At 55.8% G+C, this 22,966-nt stretch overlaps 1 protein-coding gene across 1 annotated transcript; it reads left to right on the top strand.

Moving 5' to 3' along the window:
• The first annotated feature begins 5 nt into the window (after positions 1-5).
• Positions 6-20,044, top strand: LOC116438792 (symplekin-like). The gene is made up of 13 exons (XM_032097790.1): positions 6-257; positions 1,539-1,749; positions 3,306-3,456; positions 5,375-5,610; positions 6,490-6,571; positions 8,956-9,069; positions 9,158-9,305; positions 11,025-11,185; positions 15,290-15,398; positions 15,483-15,583; positions 15,682-15,772; positions 17,554-17,655; positions 19,758-20,044. Exons 1-13 carry the CDS (start codon positions 119-121, stop codon positions 20,027-20,029), a joined length of 1,917 nt encoding a protein of 638 aa, XP_031953681.1. The 5' UTR covers positions 6-118; the 3' UTR covers positions 20,030-20,044.
• The last annotated feature ends 2,922 nt before the right edge of the window (positions 20,045-22,966 follow it).

Genomic DNA, 22,966 nt, shown 5'->3' with positions numbered 1-22,966 from the left:
TCCAGGGCGGTTTTGGGGTCCCTAAGGCGGTTTTGGGGTCTCCAAGGCATTTTTGGGGTCCCTAAGGCATTTTTGGGGTCCCTAAGGCGGTTTTGGGGTCCCCCAGGTGCTGATCAGCATGGTGTACCTGCCCGAGGCCATGCCCGCGTCCTTCCAGGCCACCTACACGCCCGTGGAGTCGGCCGGCACCGAGGCGCAGATCAAGCACCTGGCTCGCCTCATGGCCACCCAGATGACCGCGGCCGGACTCGGGCCAGGTCAGGGGACGCCGCCGGACACCAGGGGAGGCTGGGGGTCAGGGTGGGCTTGGGTTGGTTTTTGGGTGGAGTTTGGATTTGGGTGGAATTCGTCGAGGTCGGGTGAGGTTGGGTTGGGTTTGGGGTTCGTCTCGGGGGTTAATTAGGGGTTAATTAGGGGTTAATTGGGGACTGGATCGTCGATTCCATGGAGGGGGGTAGAAATTGGTTTGGAATGAGGGTTTTGGGGGATTGGGGGGGAATTCGCCAAAGTTGGATGAGCCTCGTTAGTTAATTAGGGGCAGAAATTGGGGCGGAATGAGGATTTTGGGAGATTTGGGTGGAATGCACCACAGCTGGACGAGCCTCGTTAGTTAATTAGGGGCAGAAATTGGTTTGGAATGAGGATTTTGGGGGATTTGCGTGGAATTCACCAAAGTTGGATGAGCCTCATTTGATGTCATCTCCCCCTCGTTAATTAATTCGGGGCAGAAATTGGGGCGGAATGAGGATTTTGGGGGATTTGGGTGGAATTCACCAAAGTTGGATGAGCCTCATTTGGTTTCATCTCCCCTCGTTAATTAATTAGGGGCAGAAATTGCGGTGGCATGAGGATTTTGGGAGATTTGGTTGGAATTCATCAAAGTTGGACGAGCCTCGTTGGGTTTCACCTCCCCCTCGTTAATTAATTAGGGCAGAATGAGGGTTTTGGGAGATTTGGGTGGAATTCACCAAAGTTGGATGAGCCTCATTTGATGTCATCTCCCCCTCGTTGGTTAATTAGGGGCAGAAATTGGGGCGGAATGAGGATTTTGGGAGATCTGGGTGGAATTCACCAAAGTTGGACGAGCCTCATTAGTTAATTAGGGGCAGAAATTGGGGCAGAATGAGGATTTTGGGGGATTTGGGTGGAATTCACCAAAGTTGGACGAGCCTCATTAATTAATTAGGGGCAGAAATTGGGGCAGAATGAGGATTTTGGGTGGAATTCACCAAAGCTGGACGAGCCTCGTTGGGTTTCACCTCCCCCTCGTTAATTAATTCGGGGCGGAATGAGGATTTTGGGGGATTTAGGTGGAATTCACCAAAGCTGGATGAGCCTCATTAGTTAATTAGGGGCAGAAATCAGGGCGGAATGAGGATTTTGGGTGGAATTCACCAAAGCTGGACGAGCCTCGTTGGGTTTCACCTCCCCCTCGTTAGTTAATTAGTGGCCAAACCACTGCTTTGGTGGCCACCCCATCCGGCCGCCATCCGTGGCCACCCGGTGCCCGTTCCCAGCCCGTTCCCGGCCCGTTCCAGGCGTGGAGCAGACGAAGCTGCTGCGGGAGGAGCCCAAGGAGGAGAAGGCGGCCAAGCCGGACGGAGTGGTCATCAAGCGGCGCCTGTCGGCCCTGGGCCAGGGCCAGGCCATCGCCGTGCTGGGCGCCCACGGCTCGGCCGGGGGGCTGCTGGACGAGACCCCCCAGGCCAAGCGCCGGCCCGAGCCCATCATCCCGGCCACGCAGCCGCGGTCAGTGGCCGAGGGATCCCGGCGGGATCGGGGCGTGGGTGGTCACTGATGGGGGGGGGTGCTGAGTGGGGGTGGGGTGGATCCGGTAGGATCCCGGTCCCGATCCTGTTCCTGATCCCTCAGAATCCCATTCCCAGTCCCCCATCCCAGCCCCACAGGGTTCCTTTCCGATGCCATTCCAAATCCCATTCCCAATCCAATCCCAATCCCATTCCCAATCCCATTCCCAATCCCACTCCCAATCCCAATCCCAATCCCAATACAATCCCAATCCCATTCCCAATCCAATCCCAATCCCATTCCCAATCCCATTCCCAATCCCATTCCCAATCCCATTCCTAATCCAATCCCATTCCCAATCCCATTCCCAATCCCATTCTTAATCCAATCCCATTCCCAATCCCACACCCACTGGATTCCATTCCCAATCCCATTCTCATTCCCAGTCCTGCTCCCATTCCTGCTGGATCCCATTCCCAGTCCCGCTCCCGTTCCTGCTGGATCCCATTCCTAATCCCATCCCGATCCCACTCCTAGTCCCACTCCCAATCCCACTGGATTATGATCCCAGTCCCACTCCCGTTCCCGCTGGTTCCCAGTCCCGCTCCCGTTCCCGCTGGATCCTGATCCCAATCCCAGCCTGGCTCCCGTTCCCCCCGGATCCTGATTCCAACCCAATCCCATTTCTAATCCCACTGGATCCCACTCCCGCTCCCGTTCCCCCTGAATCCCATTCCTGGCCCCAGCCCCGCTCCTGTTCCCCCTGAATCCCATTCCCAGCCCCAGTCCCACTCCCATTTCCCCTGGATCCCATTCCCGATCCCACTCCCGCTCCCGTTCCCCCTGAATCCCATTCCCAGCCCCAGTCCCACTCCCGCTGCCTCCGGATCCCATTCCCAATCCCATTCCCACTCCCATTCCCCCTGGATCCCATTCCCAATCCCAGTCCCGCTCCCGTTCCCCCCGGATCCCAATCCCACTCCCACTCCCGCTCCCCCCGGATCCCAATCCCACTCCCACTCCCGCTCCCCCCGGATCCCATTCCCGATCCCACTCCCGCTCCCGTTGCCTCCGGATCCCGTTCCCAATCCCACTCCCATTCCCGTTCCCCCCGGATCCCACTCCCGTTCCTACTCCCCCTGGATCCCAATCCCGCTTCCACTCCCGTTGCCTCTGGATCCCGCTCCCAGCCCCGCTCCTGTTCTCCCCGGATCCCATTCCTGGTCCCAGTCCCGCTCCCGTTCCCTCCGTTCCCCCCAGATCCCACTCCCACTCCCGCTCCCGTTCCCCCCGGATCCCATTCCTGATCCCAGTCCCGCTCCCGTTCCCCCCGGATCCCGATCCCACTCCCGCTCCTGCTCCCGTTGCCCCCAGATCCTGCTCCCAGTCCCACTCCTGCTCCCCCCGGATCCCACTCCCACTCCTGCTCCCCCCGGATCCCACTCCCACTCCTGCTCCCCCCGGATCCCGCTCCCACTCCTGCTCCCCTCAGATCCCGATCCCATTCCCGCTCCCGCTCCCCCCGGATCCCGATCCCACTCCCACTCCCGTTGCAGGCTGGCGGGGGCCGGCGGTCGCAAGAAGGTTTTCCGGCTCAGCGATGTCCTGAAGCCGCTCAGCGATGTCCAGGTGGAGAAGCTCAAGCTCGGCGCCGTCCGGCGCATCCTGCGCTCCGAGAGGGCCGTGGCCGCCAGCGGGGCCGCCCAGGTAGCCCGGACACAGCCGGGGTAGCCCCAGGAAACCTTTGAGTAGCCACTGAGTGACCCTTGAGTGACCCCTGAGTGACCACTGAGTGACCCTTGAGCAATGCTTGAGCTGCCCTTGTGTGACCCTTGAGTGACCCTTGAGTGACCCCTAAGTGACCCTTGAGCGATGCTTGAGCTGCCGTTGAATGACCCCTGGGTGACCCTTGAGTGACTCTTGAGTGACCCCTGAGTGACCCCGGAGCAACCACTGGGTGACCCTTCAGCAATGTTTGAGCTGCCCTTGAGTGACTCCTGAGTGACCCCTGAGTGACTCTTGAGTGACCCCTGAGTGACCACTGAGTGACCCTTGAGCGATGCTTGAGCTGCCCTTGTGTGACCCCTGAGTGACCCTTGGACAATCATTGAGTGACCCTTGAGTGACCTTTGCACAACCCTTGAGCAACACTTGAGTGACCCTTGCATAGTCCTTGAGCAACCTTTGAATGACCCTTGAGTGACCCTTGACTAATCCCTTGAGTGACCCTTGAGCAACCCTTGAATGACCCTTGAATGACCCTTGAGTGACCCTTGACTAATCCCTTGAGGAACTCTTGAATGACCCTTGAATGACCCATGGGTGACCCTTGAGTGACCCTTGAGTGACCCTTGACTAATCCCTTGAGGAACCCTTGAATGACCCTTGTGTGACCCTTGAGTGACCCTTGAGTGACCCTTGACTAATCCCTTGAGTATCCCTTGAGTAACCCTTGAGTGACCCTTGACTAAACCCTTGGGTAACCCTTAAATGACCATTGAGTGACCCCCGGGTGCCCCCACAGGCCCATGTGCAGATCCTGGCCTCACTGGTGACGCAGTTCGAGTATCCCTTGAGTGACCCTTGAGTGACCCTTGAGGAACCCTTGAGTAACCCTTGAGTGACCTCTGACTGCTCCCTTGAGGAACCCTTGAATGACCATTGAGTGACCCTTGACTAATCCCTTGGGTAACCCTTGAATGACCATTGAGTGACCCCCAAGTGACCCTTGACTAATCCCTTGAGTAACCCTTGAGTGACCCTTGAATGACCCTTGGGTGACCCTTGAGTGACCCTTGAGTGACCCCCGAGTGACCCCCAGGTGCCCCCGCAGGCCCGTGTGAAGATCCTGGCCTCGCTGGTGACGCAGTTCGAGTATCCCTTGAGTGACCCTTGACTAAACCCTTGGGTAACCTTTGAGTGACCCTTGAGTGACCTTTGACTGCTCCCTTGAGCAACCCTTGAATGACCCTTGAATGACCCTTGAGTGACCTTTGCTCCTTTGAGGAACTCTTGAATGACCATTGAGTGACCCTTGAGTGACCCTTGACTAATCCCTTGAGGAACCCTTGAATGACCCTTGAGTGACCCTTAAATGACCTTTGAGTGACCCCCAGGTGCCCCCGCAGGCCCGTGTGAAGATCCTGGTCTCACTGGTGATGCAGTTCCAGTATCCCTTGAATGACCCTTGAGTGACCCTTGACTAATCCCTTGGGTGACCCTTGAGTGACCCTTAAATGACCCCCGAGTGACCCCCGGGTGCCCCCGCAGGCCCGTGTGAAGATCCTGGCCTCGCTGGTGACGCAGTTCGAGTATCCCTTGAGTAACCCTTGAGTGACCTTTGACTGCTCCCTTGAGGAACCCTTGAATGACCATTGAGTGACCCTTGACTAATCCCTTGAGGAACTCTTGAATGACCATTGAGTGACCCTTGAGTGACCCTTGACTAATCCCTTGAGGAACCCTTGAATGACCCTTGGGTGACCCTTGAGTGACCCTTGAGTGACCCTTAACTAATCCCTTGAGTATCCCTTGCGTAACCCTTGAGTGACCCTTGACTAATCCCTTGGGTAACCCTTGAATGACCATTGAGTGACCCCCGAGTGACCCCCGGGTGCCCCCGCAGGCCCGTGTGAAGATCCTGGCCTCGCTGGTGACGCAGTTCGAGGTGCCCCTCAAGAGCGAGGTGCTCTCCTTCATCCTGGACGACGTCCGGGGCCGCCTGGACCTGGCCTTCGCGTGGCTCTTCCAGGAGTACAACGCCCACCTGGCCCGCGGCGGCGCCGGCGGCCTCGAGCGCTACGACGAGTGCCTCATCGGGCTACTGGCCGGGCTGCAGGAGAAACCCGACCAGAAGGACGGGTCCGGGGCCACCGGGGCCACCGGGGACGGGATGGGGACGCTGGGGTGGGGGTGGGGGCACCAGGGGTGGGTTGGTGCCACCAGGGGTGGGTTAGGGTCACCAGGGTTGGGTTGGTGCTGTTGGGGATGGGATGGGGCCACCAGGGTTGGGTTAGGGCCACCAGGGTTGGGTTGGTGGCACCAGGGTTGGGTTGGTGGCACCAGGGATGGGATGGGGCCACCAGGGTTGGGTTGGTGACACCAGGGATGGGATGGGGCCACCAGGGTTGGGTTGGGGCCACCAGGGGTGGGTTGGTGGCACCAGGGGTGGGATGGGGCCACCAGGGGTGGGATGGGGACACCAGGGATGGGTTGGTGGCACCAGGGGTGGGATGGGGCCACCAGGGTTGGGTTGGTGGCACCAAAGGTGAGATGGGGCCACCAGGGATGGGATGGTGCCACTGGGAGTGGGATGGGGCCACCAGGGTTGGGTTGGGGCCACCAGGGTTGGGTTGGGGCCACCAGGGATGGGATGGGGCCACCAGGGATGGGATGGGGCCACTGGGAGTGGGATGGGGCCACCAGGGTTGGGTTGGGGCCACCAGGGTTGGGTTGGGGCCACCAGGGATGGGATGGGGCCACCAGGGATGGGATGGGGCCACCAGGGGTGGGTTGGGGCACCAGGGTTGGGTCAGTACCACCAGAGTTGGGTCAGTACCACCAGGACGTTGTCCCTGGCCACGGGACAGAGCCGTTAGATCCATTCCGGTGCCACCAGTGCCACCCCAGCACCTCTGGCACCAGTCTGGTCCCTCTCTGGGCACACAGCAGAGCCCACGGTAGCCCCCCGGGCCACCCCAGGGCGGCGCGGTGACGTCGGCCGTGTCCCTTTCCCGGCAGAATTTTCACCAAAGTGGTGCTGGAGGCGCCGCTCATCACCGAGAGCGCGCTCGAGGTCATCCGCAAGTACTGCGAGGACGAGGTGGGCACCGGGCACGGGCAGGCGGCACCACCAGGGCACGTGGCTACCAGCCTGGGCTCGGTCGTTGCCACCCGGGTTTGGTGTCCCACGGAGGTGGCACCGTTCCGTGGGTCGCTGCCAGCTCGGGTTTGGTCATTATCAGCCCGGTTTTGGTCGTTAAACGCCAGGGTTTGGTCATTAATCACCGGGTTTTGGTCATTAATCACTGGTTTTGGTTATTATCAGCAGGGTTTAGTCATTATCAGCTGGTTTTGGTCATTAATTGCCGGGTTTTGGTCATTAATCGCGCAGTTTTGGTCATTAAACGCTGGGTTTTGGTCATTAAACGCTGGGTTTTGGTCATTATCAGCCCGGTTTTGGTCATTAGTCACCGGGTTTTGGTCATTAATTGCCCCTTTTTGGTCATTATTAGCCCAGTTTTGGTCATTAATCGCCTGGTTTTGGTCATTAACCACTGGGTTTTGGTCATTAATCACCGGTTTTGGTTATTATCAGCTGGATTTGGTCATTATCAGCCGGGTTTTGGTCATTAATCGCCTGGTTTTGGTCATTAATCACCGGGTTTTGGTCATTAATCACCGGTTTTGGTTATTATCAGCCGGATTTGGTTATTATCAGCCCGGTTTTGGTCATTAAACATCGGGTTTTAGTCATTATCAGCCCAGTTTTGGTCATTAATCGCTGGTTTTTGGTCATTATCAGCCCGGTTTTGGTCATTATCAGCCCGGTTTTGGTCATTAATCACCTGGTTTTGGTCATTATCAGCCCGGTTTTGGTTGTTAATCGCCGGGTTTTGGTTATTAATTGCCCATTTTTGGTCATTAATCACCAGTTTTGGTCATTAATCGCTGGGGTTTAGTCATTAATCGTCAGTTTTTGGTCATTATCAGCCCGTTTTTGGTTATTAATTGCCAGGTTTTGGTCATTAAACGCCGGGTTTTGGTCATTATCATCCTGGTTTTGGTCATTTTCAGCCCGGTTTTGGTCGTTAATTGCCGGGTTTTGGTCATTAATCGCTGGTTTTTGGTCATTAAGCACCCGGTTTTGGTCATTATCAGCCTGGTTTTTGTCATTAATTGCCCGGTTTTGGTTATTAATTTCCCAGGTTTTGGTCATTAATCACGGGGTTTTGGTCATTAATCACCGGGTTTGGTCATTAATCGCCTGGTTTTGGTCATTAATTGCCAGGTTTTGGTCATTATCAGCCCGGTTTTAGTCATTATCAGCCCGTTTTTGGTCACTGTCAGCCGGGTTTTGGTCATTAATCGCGAGGTTTTGGTCATTAGTCACCCATTTTTGGTCATTAATCACCCATTTCTGGTCAGAACTCACTCATTTTTGGTCATTAACCACCCAATTTTGGTCATTAACCCCCCACTTCTCCTCATTAACCCCCTATTTCTCCTCATTAACCCCCCACTTCTCCTCATTAACCCCCATTTCTCCTGATTAACCCCCATTTCTCCTCATTAACCCCCCCATTTCTCCTCATTAACCCCTATTTCTCTTCATTAACCCCTATTTCTCTTCATTAACCCCCCACTTCTCCTCATTAACCCCCCATTTCTGCTCATTAACCCCTATTTCTCCTGATTAACCCCCCATTTCTCCTCATTAACCCCTATTTCTCCTCATTAACCCCCATTTCTCCTCATTAACCCCCCACTTCTCCTCATTAACCCCCCATTTCTCCTCATTAACCCCTCATTTCTCCTCATTAACCCCCCATTTCTCCTCATTAACCCCCATTTCTCCTCATTAACCCCTATTTCTCTTCATTAACCCCCCACTTCTCCTCATTAACCCCCCATTTCTCCTCATTAACCCCCATTTCTCCTCATTAACCCTCCATTTCTCCTCATTAACCCCTTTTTCTCTTCATTAACCCCCCATTTCTCCTCATTAACCCCCATTTCTCCTCATTAACCCCTATTTCTCTTCATTAACCCCCCACTTCTTCTCATTAACCCCCCATTTCTCCTCATTAACCCCCATTTCTCCTCATTAACCCTCCATTTCTCCTCATTAACCCCTTTTTCTCTTCATTAACCCCCCATTTCTCCTCATTAACCCCCCATTTCTCCTCATTAACCCCTATTTCTCTTCATTAACCCCCCACTTCTTCTCATTAACCCCCCATTTCTCCTCATTAACCCCCATTTCTCCTCATTAACCCTCCATTTCTCCTCATTAACCCCTTTTTCTCTTCATTAACCCCCCATTTCTCCTCATTAACCCCCCATTTCTCCTCATTAACCCCCCACTTCTCCTCATTAACCCCCATTTCTCCTCATTAACCCCCCATTTCTCCTCATTAACCCCCATTTCTCCTCATTAACCCCCCATTTCTCTCCACTCACCACCTCCCCACCCACCCCTCCCAGAGCCGCACCTACCTGGGCATGTCCACCCTGCGCGACCTGATCTTCAAGCGGCCGTCGCGGCAGTTCCAGTACCTGCACGTGCTGCTGGACCTGAGCTCCCACGAGAAGGACAAGGTCAGCGACGGTGCCCCGGCGGCCGGCGGCGGCGCCGGGGCGGCGCCGGGGCGGTGCCGGGGAGGTGACGGCGCTGTCCCCGCCGCAGGTGAGGCAGCAGGCGCTGCTGTTCATCAAGCGCATGTACGAGAAGGAGCAGCTCCGCGAGTACGTGGAGAAGTTCGCCCTCAACTACCTGCAGCTGCTGGTGCACCCCAACCCGCCCTCGGTGCTCTTCGGCGCCGACAAGGACACGGGTGAGTCCTGCTGGGGGCCGGGAGGGGGTTGGGGGCAGCAGGGGTGGGGTGGGGACAGCAGGGGTGGGATGGGGACACCAGGGATTGGGTGGGGACACCAGGGATGGGGTGGGGACACCAGAGATGGGGTGGGGACACCAGAGATGGGTTGGGGATACCAGGGGTGGGATGGGAACACCAGAGATGGGGTGGGGACACCAGGGGTGGGATGGGGATACCAGAGATGGGGTGGGGACACCAGGGGTGGTATGGGGACACCAGGGTTGGGTTGGTGGCACCAAACGTGGGATGGGGACACCAGGATTGGGTCGGTGCCACCAGGGGTGGGACGGGGCCACCAGGGTTGGGTTGGTGGCACCGGGGATGGGATGGGACCACCAGGGATGGGATGGGGACACGGGGGTTGGGTTGGGGCCACCAGGGTTGGGTTGGTGGCACTGGGGATGGGATGGAGCCATTGGGGTTGGGTTGGGGCCACCAGGGATGGGTTGGTGCCACCAGGGTTGGGTTGGTGACACCAGGGATGGGATGGGGCCACCAGGGGTGGGTTGGGGCCACCAGGGTTGGGTTGGTGGCACTGGGGATGGGATGGAGCCATTGGGGTTGGGTTGGGGCCACCAGGGATGGGTTGGTGCCACCAGGGTTGGGATGGGGCCACCAGGGGTGGGTTGGTGGCACCGGCGATGGGATGGGGCCACCAGGGGTGGGTTGGTGCCACCAGGGTTGGGTTGGTGCCACCGGGGATGGGATGGGGCCAGCAGGACTGGGCCAGTGCCCCCAGGGCCAGGAGGAGGTCACCAGAGCTGGGTCAGTGCCACCAGGGCCAGGAGGAGGTTGCCAGCCCGTTTTTGGTCGTTATCAGTCCATTTCTGGTCACTGCCAGCTGGTTTTGGTCATTATCATCCCATTTTTGGTCATTATCAGCCCGTTTTTGGTCATTAATCACCTGGTTTTGGTCATTAATTGCTGGTTTTTGGTCATTAATCACCCTTTTTTTGTCATTATCAGCCCGTTTTTGGTCATTATCACCCCATTTTTGCTCGTTGTCACCCCATTTTTGCTCATTGTCACCCCGTTTTTGTCCCTGCCGTGTCCCCAGAGGTGGCACCATTCAATGGGTCACTGCCAGCCCATTTTTGGTCATTATCAGCCCATTTTTGGTCATTAATCACCTGGTTTTGGTCATTAATTGCCGGTTTTTGGTCATTAATCGCCCATTTTTGGTCATTAACTGCCGATTTCTGGTCATTATCAGCCCGTTCTTGACCATCAATCGCCCATTTTTGGTCATTAATTGCCCGTTTTCGCTCACTTCCAGCCCGTTTTTGCTCATTGGCACCCCGTTTTTGCTCGTTCTCACCCCGTTTTTGCTCGTTCTCACCCCGTTTTTGCTCGTTCTCACCCCTTTTTTGCTCATTTTCACCCCGTTTCTGCTCGTTGTCACCCCGTTTTTGCTCGTTCTCACCCCGTTTCTGCTCGTTCTCACCCCGTTTTTGCTCATTGTCACTCCGTTTTCGCTCGTTATCACCCCATTTTTGTCCCTGCCGTGTCCCCAGAGGTGGCACCATTCAATGGGTCACTGCCAGCCCATTTTTGGTCATTAATTGCCCTGTTTTGCTCGTTCTCACCCCGGTTTTGCTCATTGGCACCCCGTTTTTGCTCGTTCTCACCCCGTTTTTGCTCGTTCTCACCCCGTTTCTGTCCCTGCCGTGTCCCCAGAGGTGGCGGCACCCTGGACCGAGGAGACCATCAAGCAGTGCCTGTACCTGTACCTGGCCCTGCTGCCCCACAACCACAAACTCATCCACGAGCTCGCCTCCGTCTACACCGAGGCCATCGCCGACATCAAACGCACGGTGCTGCGTGTCATCGAGCAGCCGGTGAGGGGACACTGGGGACACTGGGGACATCTGGGGACATCTGGGGACATCGGTGTCACCATGGGAAATCACACCCCTTTCCTGCCCAGTTATCAATTAATGGGGTCAGTTAATTAATGGAGTTGGTTAATTAATGGGGCAGTTGAGTGTCACCATTGTGGGGTCATCGAGCAGCCGGTGAGGGGACACTGGGGACACTGGGGACACTGGGGACATCTGGGGACATCGGTGTCACCATGGGAAATCACACCCCTTTGCTGCCCAGTTATCAATTAATGGGGTCAGTTAATTAATGGAGTTGGTTAATTAATGGGGCAGTTGAGTGTCACCATTGTGGGGTCATCGAGCAGCCGGTGAGGGGACACTGGGGACACTGGGGACATCTGGGGACATCTGGGGACATCGGTGTCACCATGGAAAATCACACCCCTTTGCTGCCCAGTTATCAATTAATGGGGTCGGTTAATTAATGGGGCTGGTTAATTAATGGGGCAGTTGAGTGTCACCATTGTGCGGTCATCGAGCAGCCGGTGAGGGGACACTGGGGACATCTGGGGACACTGGGGACATCGGTGTCACCATGGGAAATCACACCCCTTTGCTGCCCAGTTATCAATTAATGGGGTCAGTTAATTAATGGAGTTGGTTAATTAATGGGGCAGTTGAGTGTCACCATTGTGGGGTCATCGAGCAGCCGGTGAGGGGACACTGGGGACACTGGGGACATCTGGGGACATCTGGGGACATCGGTGTCACCATGGAAAATCACACCCCTTTGCTGCCCAGTTATCAATTAATGGGGTCGGTTAATTAATGGGGCTGGTTAATTAATGGGGCAGTTGAGTGTCACCATTGTGCGGTCATCGAGCAGCCGGTGAGGGGACACTGGGGACATCTGGGGACACTGGGGACACTGGGGACACTGGGGACATCTGGGGACACTGGGGACACTGGGGACATCGGTGTCACCATGGGAAATCACACCCCTTTGCTGCCCAGTTATCAATTAATGGGGTCAGTTAATTAATGGGGTTGGTTAATTAATGGGGCAGTTGAGTGTCACCATTGTGGGGTCATTGAGCAGCCGGTGAGGGGACACTGGGGACTCTGGGGACACTGGGGACACTGGGGACACTGGGGACATCTGGGGACACTGGGGACACTGGGGACATCGGTGTCACCATGGGAAATCACACCCCTTTCTTGCCCAGTTATCAATTAATGGGGTCAGTTAATTAATGGGGTTGGTTAATTAACGGGATCAGTTAATTGGGACAGTTGAGTGTCACCATTGTGGGGTCATCAAGCAGCCGGTGAGGGGACACTGGGGACACTGGGGACACTGGGGACATCTGGGGACACTGGGGACACTGGGGACATCGGTGTCACCATGGGAAATCACACTCCTTTCTTGCCCAGTTATCAATTAATGGGGTCGGTTAATTAATGGGGTTGGTTAATTAACGGGATCAGTTAATTGGGACAGTTGAGTGTCACCATTGTGGGGTCATCAAGCAGCCGGTGAGGGGACACTGGGGACACTGGGGACATCTGGGGACACTGGGGACACTGGGGACATCGGTGTCACCATGGGAAATCACACCCCTTTCTTGCCCAGTTATCAATTAATGGGGTCGGTTAATTAATGGGGTTGGTTAATTAACGGGATCAGTTAATTGGGACAGTTGAGTGTCACCATTGTGGGGTCATCGAGCAGCCGGTGAGGGGACACTGGGGACATCTGGGGACATCTGGGGGCATTGGGGACATCTGGGGACATCTGGGGACATCTGGGGGCATTGGGGACATCTGGGGACATCTGGGGACACTGGGGACACTGGGGGCATTGGGGACATCTGGGGACATCTGGGGACATCTGGGGGCATTGGGGACACTGGGGACATCTGGGGGCATTGGGGACATCTGGGGACACTGGGGACACTGGGGACATCGGTGTCACCATGGGAAATCACACCCCTTTGCTGCCCAGTTATCAATTAATGGGGTCGGTTAATTAATGGGGCTGGTTAATTAATGGGGCAGTTGAGTGTCACCATTGTGGGGTCATCGAGCAGCCGGTGAGGGGACACTGGGGACATCTGGGGACACTGGGGACACTGGGGACACTGGGGACATCTGGGGACACTGGGGACACTGGGGACATCGGTGTCACCATGGGAAATCACACCCCTTTCTTGCCCAGTTATCAATTAATGGGGTCGGTTAATTAATGGGGTTGGTTAATTAACGGGATCAGTTAATTGGGACAGTTGAGTGTCACCATTGTGGGGTCATCGAGCAGCCGGTGAGGGGACACTGGGGACACTGGGGACATCTGGGGACATCTGGGGACATCGGTGTCACCATGGGAAATCACACCCCTTTGCTGCCCAGTTATCAATTAATGGGGTCGGTTAATTAATGGGGCTGGTTAATTAATGGGGCAGTTGAGTGTCACCATTGTGGGGTCATCAAGCAGCCGGTGAGGGGACACTGGGGACATCTGGGGACACTGGGGACACTGGGGACATCTGGGGGCATTGGGGACATCTGGGGACATCTGGGGACATCGGTGTCACCATGGGAAATCACACCCCTTTGCTGCCCAGTTATCAATTAATGGGGTCAGTTAATTAATGGGGTTGGTTAATTAACGGGATCAGTTAATTGGGACAGTTGAGTGTCACCATTGTGGGGTCATCAAGCAGCCGGTGAGGGGACACTGGGGACACTGGGGACACTGGGGACATCTGGGGACACTGGGGACACTGGGGACATCGGTGTCACCATGGGAAATCACACCCCTTTCTTGCCCAGTTATCAATTAATGGGGTCGGTTAATTAATGGGGCTGGTTAATTAATGGGGCAGTTGAGTGTCACCATTGTGCGGTCATCGAGCAGCCGGTGAGGGGACACTGGGGACTCTGGGGACACTGGGGACACTGGGGACATCTGGGGACACTGGGGACACTGGGGACATCTGGGGGCATTGGGGACATCTGGGGACATCTGGGGACATCGGTGTCACCATGGGAAATCACACCCCTTTGCTGCCCAGTTATCAATTAATGGGGTCGGTTAATTAATGGGGTTGGTTAATTAACGGGATCAGTTAATTGGGACAGTTGAGTGTCACCATTGTGGGGTCATCGAGCAGCCGGTGAGGGGACACTGGGGACACTGGGGACATCGGTGTCACCATGGGAAATCACACCCCTTTCTTGCCCAGTTATCAATTAATGGGGTCGGTTAATTAATGGGGTTGGTTAATTAACGGGATCAGTTAATTGGGACAGTTGAGTGTCACCATTGTGGGGTCATCAAGCAGCCGGTGAGGGGACACTGGGGACATCTGGGGACATCTGGGGACATCGGTGTCACCATGGGAAATCACACCCCTTTGCTGCCCAGTTATCAATTAATGGGGTCGGTTAATTAATGGGGCTGGTTAATTAATGGGGCAGTTGAGTGTCACCATTGTGCAGTCATCGAGCAGCCGGTGAGGGGACACTGGGGACATCTGGGGACACTGGGGACACTGGGGACATCGGTGTCACCATGGGAAATCACACCCCTTTCTTGCCCAGTTATCAATTAATGGGGTCGGTTAATTAATGGGGTTGGTTAATTAGCGGGATCAGTTAATTGGGACAGTTGAGTGTCACCATTGTGGGGTCATCGAGCAGCCAGTGAGGGGACACTGGGGACACTGGGGACATCTGGGGACATCTGGGGACATCGGTGTCACCATGGGAAATCACACCCCTTTGCTGCCCAGTTATCAATTAGTGGGGTCGGTTAATTAATGGGGCAGTTGAGTGTCACCATTGTGGGGTCGTCAAGCGGCCAGTGAGGGGACACTGGGGACACCTGGGCACATCTGGGCACATCTGGGCACACGAGCTAAACCTCACAATGCCAACATTCATTAACCCCCAAAACCCACCGAATAATCCCCGATTCTCACATTCCCCCCTCTCCGAGTGCCCTCCACCCACCCCCACCCCTCCCGAGAGCCAAGCGAGGCCTCGTTTGGGTTCAAAACCCCCCAGATTTCGGTTCAACTCTGGAATTTGGGCAGTCACGTCCCGGTTTCGCGGCAGATCCGCGGGATGGGCATGAACTCGCCGGAGCTGCTGCTGCTGGTGGAGAACTGCCCCAAGGGCGCCGAGACCTTGGTGACGCGCTGCCTGCACAGCCTGACCGACAAAGGTGGGCGTGGGGGGACGTCCGGCGGCGGTGGCCGGAGGCGCCGGGTGACCCGCGGTGACCGCGGCGTCCCCATCGCCCCGGCAGTGCCGCCCTCGCCGGAGCTGGTGAAGAGGGTGCGGGAGCTCTACCACAAGCGGCTGCCGGACGTGCGGTTCCTCATCCCCGTCCTCAACGGGCTGGAGAAGGTCAGGGCGGGTGTTTGTCCCCCCTGGTGTCCCCCCTGGTGTCACCCTGGTGTCACCCTGGTGTCAGCGGGGCTGAGCGGGGGCTGGTTTTGGTGCAGAAAGAGGTGATTCAGGCGCTGCCCAAACTCATCAAGCTCAACCCCATCGTGGTCAAGGAGGTGTTCAACCGCCTGCTGGGGACGCAGCACGGTGAGGGGACGGCGAGGGGACAGCTTGGGGACAGCTTGGGGACATGGGACAGCCTGGGGACAGCTTGGGGACAGCTTGGGGACATGGGACAGCCTGGGGACAGCGAGGGGACAGTGAGGGGATGGTGAGGGGTGGGACGCGGGACAGGCCTGCTGGGGACGCAGCACGGTGAGGGGATAGCGAGGGGACAGTCTGGGAACATGGGACAGCTTGGGGACATGGGACAGTCTGGGAACATGGGACAGCTTGGGGACATGGGACAGTCTGGGGACATGGGAGAGCTTGGGGACAGTCTGGGGACATGGGACAGTGAAGGGACAGCGAGGGGACAGTGAGGGGTGGGACACGGGACAGGCCTGCTGGGGATGCAGCACGGTGAGGGGACGGCGAGGGGACAACTTGGGGACAGTCTGGGGACATGGGACAGCCTGGGGACAGCCTGGGCACAGCTTGGGGACAGTCTGGGGACATGGGACAGCCTGGGGACAGCCTGGGGACAGTGAGGGGTGGGACACGGGACAGGCCTGCTGGGGATGCAGCACGGTGAGGGGACGGCTGGGGACAGCTTGGGGACAGCTTGGGGACATGGGACAGCCTGGGGACAGCTTGGGGACAGCTTGGGGACATGGGACAGCCTGGGGACAGCGAGGGGACAGTGAGGGGATGGTGAGGGGTGGGACGCGGGACAGGCCTGCTGGGGACGCAGCACGGTGAGGGGATAGCGAGGGGACAGTCTGGGAACATGGGACAGCTTGGGGACATGGGACAGTCTGGGGACATGGGAGAGCTTGGGGACAGCTTGGGGACATGGGACAGTGAAGGGACAGCGAGGGGACAGTGAGGGGTGGGACACGGGACAGGCCTGCTGGGGATGCAGCACGGTGAGGGGACGGCGAGGGGACAACTTGGGGACAGTCTGGGGACATGGGACAGCCTGGGGACAGCCTGGGCACAGCTTGGGGACAGTCTGGGGACATGGGACAGCCTGGGGACAGCCTGGGGACAGTGAGGGGTGGGACACGGGACAGGCCTGCTGGGGACGCAGCACGGTGAGGGGACGGCGAGGGGACTGTCTGGGGACATGGGACAGCCTGGGGACAGCTTGGGGACAGTGAGGGGTGGGACGCGGGACAGGCCTGCTGGGGATGCAGCACGGTGAGGGGATAGCGAGGGGACAGCTTGGGGACAGCTTGGGGACATGGGACAGCCTGGGGACAGCTTGGGGACAGTCTGGGAACATGGGACAGTCTGGGGACATGGGACAGCTTGGGGACAGCTTGGGGACAGTCTGGGAACATGGGATAGTCTGGGGACATGGGACAGCTTGGGGACAATCTGGGGACATGGGATAGTCTGGGGACATGGGACAGCTTGGGGACAATCTGGGGACATGGGACAGTCTGGGGACAGTCTGGGGACATGGGACAGCTTGGGGACAGTGAGGGGACAGTCTGGGGACAGTCTGGGGACATGGGACAGCTCGGGGACAGCCTGGGGACAGGGAGGGGACAGCCTGGGGACAGCCTGGGGACATGGGACAGCCTGGGGACAGCAGCAGTGGTCAGCATGGGGACATGGGACCTCGCAGAGGCGGGACACGGGGCGTCCCTGGGTTGGGGGCACCGTGTGACATCCCAGGAGGGGCTGCGGGATGCCAGGGCCAGCCCAGGGCCACCTCAGGGCCAGCTCAGGGCCAGCCCAGGGCCACCTCAGGGCCACCCCAGGGCCAGCCCAGGGTGACGCAGCCGCCGTGCCCTGTCCCCACGCCGGTGTCCCCGCAGGTGACGGCGCCTCGGCCGTGTCCCCCCTGAACCCCGGGGAGCTCCTGATCGCCCTGCACAACATCGACTCGGCCAAGTGCGACATGAAATCCATCATCAAAGGTGGGGACACCCCGGGGGGTGACAGGGACACCCCAGGGACACCCCGGGGGGTGACAGGGACATCGGGGGGTGACAGGGACACCCTGGGGGGACACAGGATCCCCGTCCATCGACTCGGCCAAGTGTGACATGAAATCCATCATCAAAGGTGGGGACACCCCGGGGACACCCCAGGGACACCCCGGGGGGTGACAGGGACATCGATGGGTGACAGAGACATCCCAGGGACACTGTGGGGGATGACAGGGACACCCCAAGGTGACACAGGGGTGACAGGGACATCGATGGGTGACAGGGACACCCCAGGGGATGACAAGGACACCCCAGGGACACCCCAGGGGGTGACAGGGACATCGATGGGTGACAGGGACACCCCAGGGACACCCCGGGGGTGACAGGGACATCGATGGGTGACAGGGACACCCCAGGGATGACAGGGACACCCCAGGGACACCCCAGGGGTGACAGGGACATCGATGGGTGACAGGGACACCCCAGGGGTGACAGGGACACCCCAGGGACACCCCGGGGGTGACAGGGACATCGATGGGTGACAGGGACACCCCAGGGGTGACAGGGACACCCCAGGGACACCCCAGGGGTGACAGGGACATCGATGGGTGACAGGGACACCCCAGGGGTGACAGGGACACCCCAGGGACACCCCGGGGGTGACAGGGACATCGATGGGTGACAGGGACACCCCAGGGGTGACAGGGACACCCCAGGGACACCCCAGGGGTGACAGGGACATCGATGGGTGACAGGGACACCCCAGGGGTGACAGGGACACCCCAGGGACACCCCAGGGGTGACAGGGACATCGATGGGTGACAGGGACACCCCAGGGGTGACAGGGACACCCCAGGGACACCCCAGGGGTGACAGGGACATCGATGGGTGACAGGGACACCCCAGGGGTGACAGGGACACCCCAGAGACACCACAGGGGGTGACAGGGACATCGATGGGTGACAGGGACACCCCAGGGGTGACAGGGACACCCCAGGGACACCCCAGGGGTGACAGGGACATCGATGGGTGACAGGGACACCCCAGGGGTGACAGGGACACCCCAGGGACACCCCAGGGGTGACAGGGACATCGGGGGGTGACAGGAACACCCCAGGGGGTGACAGGGACACCCCAGGGACACCCCGGGGGTGACAGGGACATCGGGGGGTGACAGGGACACCCCAGGGACACCCCAGGGACACCCCGGGGGTGACAGGGACACCCCAGGGACACCACAGGGGGTGACAGGGACATCGATGGGTGACAGGGACACCCCAGGGATGACAGGGACACCCCAGGGACACCACAGGGGGTGACAGGGACATCGATGGGTGACAGGGACACCCCAGGGGTGACAGGGACACCCCAGGGACACCACAGGGGGTGACAGGGACATCGGGGGGTGACAGGAACACCCCAGGGGGTGACAGGGACACCCCGGGGGTGACAGGGACATCGATGGGTGACAGGGACACCCCAGGGACACCCCAGGGGTGACAGGGACATCGATGGGTGACAGGGACACCCCAGGGGTGACAGGGACACCCCAGGGACACCCCGGGGGTGACAGGGACATCGGGGGGTGACAGGGACACCCCAGGGACACCCCAGGGGGTGACAGGGACATCGATGGGTGACAGGGACATCGATGGGTGACAGGGACACCCCAGGGACACCCCGGGGGTGACAGGGACATCGATGGGTGACAGGGACACCCCAGGGACACCCCGGGGGTGACAGGGACATCGATGGGTGACAGGGACACCCCAGGGACACCCCAGGGACACCCCGGGGGTGACAGGGACACCCCAGGGACACCACAGGGGTGACAGGGACATCGATGGGTGACAGGGACACCCCAGGGGTGACAGGGACATCGATGGGTGACAGGGACACCCCAGGGGGTGACAAGGACACGGGGTGGGGGGACATGGGACAAAGGGCCCCCAAAGGAATAGAGGGACCCAAGGCGGCGGGGGGGGGGGGGGTCCCACTCCGGTCCATGGGATGGTGCCAGCGTTGTCTCCCAGTGCCTCCCAGTGCCTCCCAGTGCCTCCCAGTCCCTCCCAGCGCCACTGTCCCCGCAGCCACCAACCTGTGCTTCGCGGAGCGCAACGTGTACACGTCGGAGGTGCTGGCGGTGGTGATGCAGCAGCTGATGGAGCAGAGCCCGCTGCCGATGCTGCTGATGCGCACGGTCATCCAGGCGCTGACCATGTACCCCCGCCTGGGCGGCTTCGTCATGAACATCCTGTCCCGCCTCATCATGAAGCAGGTCCCGGAATTTTCCCCACCCGCCCACACCAGGAAAAAAAAAAAAAAAAAAAAAAAAAAAAAACCGCCCCGGAATGCGCTGTGAGATGCCCAAAAAAATTCTGCCGGAAATCGAAGGAAGTATTCCATCAAAATAACAGCCGATCGCCCGGAAAATCCCGTAAAAACCCGCCCGAGAATTTCCCCAAAAAAATCCCCAGGATATTCTCTCAAAATCCCCCCAAAAACAAATTCCACCAAAGTCACCCAAAAATTCCTCCCAAAATCCCCAGGATATTCTCTCAAAATCCCCCAAAAATTCTCCCGAAAATCAAAAAAAAAATTCCACCAAAATCCCCCCAAAATCCCCAAAAATTCCCCCAAAATCCCCAAGATATTCTCTCAAAATCCCCCCAAAAATTCTCATAAAAATTCAAAAAAAAATTCCACCAAAATCCCCCCAAAATCCCCAAAAATTCCCCCAAAATCCCCAGGATATTCTCTCAAAATCCCCCCAAAAACAAATTCCACCAAAGTCACCCAAAAATTCCTCCCAAAATCCCCAGGATATTCTCTCAAAATCCCCCAAAAATTCTCCCGAAAATCAAAAAAAAAATTCCACCAAAATCCCCCCAAAATCCCCAAAAATTCCCCCAAAATCCCCAAGATATTCTCTCAAAATCCCCCCAAAAATTCTCATAAAAATTCAAAAAAAAATTCCACCAAAATCCCCCCAAAATCCCCAAAAATTCCCCCAAAATCCCCAGGATATTCTCTCAAAATCCCCCCAAAAACAAATTCCACCAAAGTCACCCAAAAATTCCTCCCAAAATCCCCAAGATATTCTCTCAAAATCCCCCAAAAATTCTCCCGAAAATCAAAAAAAAAATTCCACCAAAATCCCCCCAAAATCCCCAAAAATTCCCCCAAAATCCCCAAGATATTCTCTCAAAATCCCCCCAAAAATTCTCATAAAAATTCAAAAAAAAATTCCACCAAAATCCCCCCAAAATCCCCAAAAATTCCCCCAAAATCCCCAGGATATTCTCTCAAAATCCCCCCAAAAACAAATTCCACCAAAGTCACCCAAAAATTCCTCCCAAAATCCCCAGGATATTCTCTCAAAATCCCCAAAAATTCTCCCGAAAATCAAAAAAAAAATTCCACCAAAATCCCCCCAAAATCCCCAAAAATTCCCCCAAAATCCCCAAGATATTCTCTCTCAAAATCCCCCCTAAAAATTCTCATAAAAATTCAAAAAAAAATTCCACCAAAATCCCCCCAAAATCCCCAAAAATTCCCCCAAAATCCCCAGGATATTCTCTCAAAATCCCCCAAAAACAAATTCCACCAAAGTCACCCAAAAATTCCTCCCAAAATCCCCAAGATATTCTCTCAAAATCCCCCAAAAATTCTCCCGAAAATCAAAAAAAAAATTCCACCAAAATCCCCCCAAAATCCCCAAAAATTCCCCCAAAATCCCCAAGATATTCTCTCAAAATCCCCCCAAAAATTCTCATAAAAATTCAAAAAAAAATTCCACCAAAATCCCCCCAAAATCCCCAAAAATTCCCCCCAAATCCCCAGGATATTCTCTCAAAATCCCCCAAAAACAAATTCCACCAAAGTCACCCAAAAATTCCTCCCAAATCCCCAAGATATTCTCTCAAAATCCCCCAAAAAATTCTCCCGAAAATCAAAAAAAAAATTCCACCAAAATCCCCCCAAAATCCCCAAATATTCCCCCAAAATCCCCAAGATATTCTCTCAAAATCCCCCCAAAAATTCTCATAAAAATTCAAAAAAAAATTCCACCAAAATCCCCCCAAAATCCCCAAAAATTCCCCCAAAATCCCCAGGATATTCTCTCAAAATCCCCCCCAAAACAAATTCCACCAAAGTCACCCAAAAATTCCTCCCAAAATCCCCAAGATATTCTCTCAAAATCCCCCAAAAATTCTCCCGAAAATCAAAAAAAAAAATTCCACCAAAATCCCCCCAAAAATCCCCCAAAATCCCCAAAAATTCCCCCAAAATCCCCAAGATATTCTCTCAAAATCCCCCAAAAACAAATTCCACCAAAATCACTCAAAAATTCCCCCAAAATCCCCAAGATATTCTCTCAAAATCCCCCCAAAAATTCTCATAAAAATTCAAAAAAAATGTCCACCAAAATCACCCAAAAAATTCCCCCAAAATCCCCAAGATATTCTCTCAAAATCCCCCAAAAAATTCTCCCAAAAATTCAAAAATAAATTCCACCAAAATGCCCTCAAAATTACCTGAAAATACCCTAAAATTTCTCCCAAAATGAAAAAAAATGTCCACCAAAATAACCCCCCAAAATTACCCCAAAATCCCCCAAAAATTCCCCCAAAATCCCAAGATATTCTCTCAAAATCCCCCAAAAAATTCTCCCCAAAATCAAAAAAAAAAATTCCACAAAGATCCCCCCAAAATCCCCAAAAATTCCCCCAAAATCCCCAAGATATTCTCTCAAAATCCCCCAAAAACAAATTCCACCAAAATCACTCAAAAATGCCCCCAAAATCCCCAAGATATTCTCTCAAAATCCCCCCAAAAATTCTCATAAAAATTCAAAAAAAAATTCCACCAAAATCACCCGAAAATTCCCCCAAAATCCCCGAGATATTCTCTCAAATCCCCCAAAAAATTCTCCCAAAAATTAAAAAAAAATTCCACCAAAATGCCCTCAGAATTACCCAAAAATCCCCCCAAAATTTTCCCAAAATGAAAAAAAATTTCCACCAAAATAACCCCCCAAAATTCCCCCAAAATCCCCAAGATACTCTCTCAAAATCCCCCCAAAAATTCTGCCTAAAATTCAAAAAAAAATTCCACCAAAATGCCCTCAAAATTACCTGAAAATCCCCCCAAAATTCTCCCAAAAAAAAAAAAAAAAAATTCCACCAAAATCACCAGAAAATCCCCCAAAAATTCCCCCAAAATCCCCCCAAAATTTGGGATACGGGACCCCTGGGTGACTCCGATGACCCCGCTGACCCCGGGATGTCCCCACTGA

The sequence above is a fragment of the Corvus moneduloides genome, unplaced genomic scaffold (genome assembly GCF_009650955.1).
Source record: "Corvus moneduloides isolate bCorMon1 unplaced genomic scaffold, bCorMon1.pri scaffold_115_arrow_ctg1, whole genome shotgun sequence".
NCBI classification, from domain to species: Eukaryota; Metazoa; Chordata; class Aves; order Passeriformes; family Corvidae; genus Corvus; species Corvus moneduloides.
This window is presented reverse-complemented; position numbering and strand designations above follow the sequence as displayed.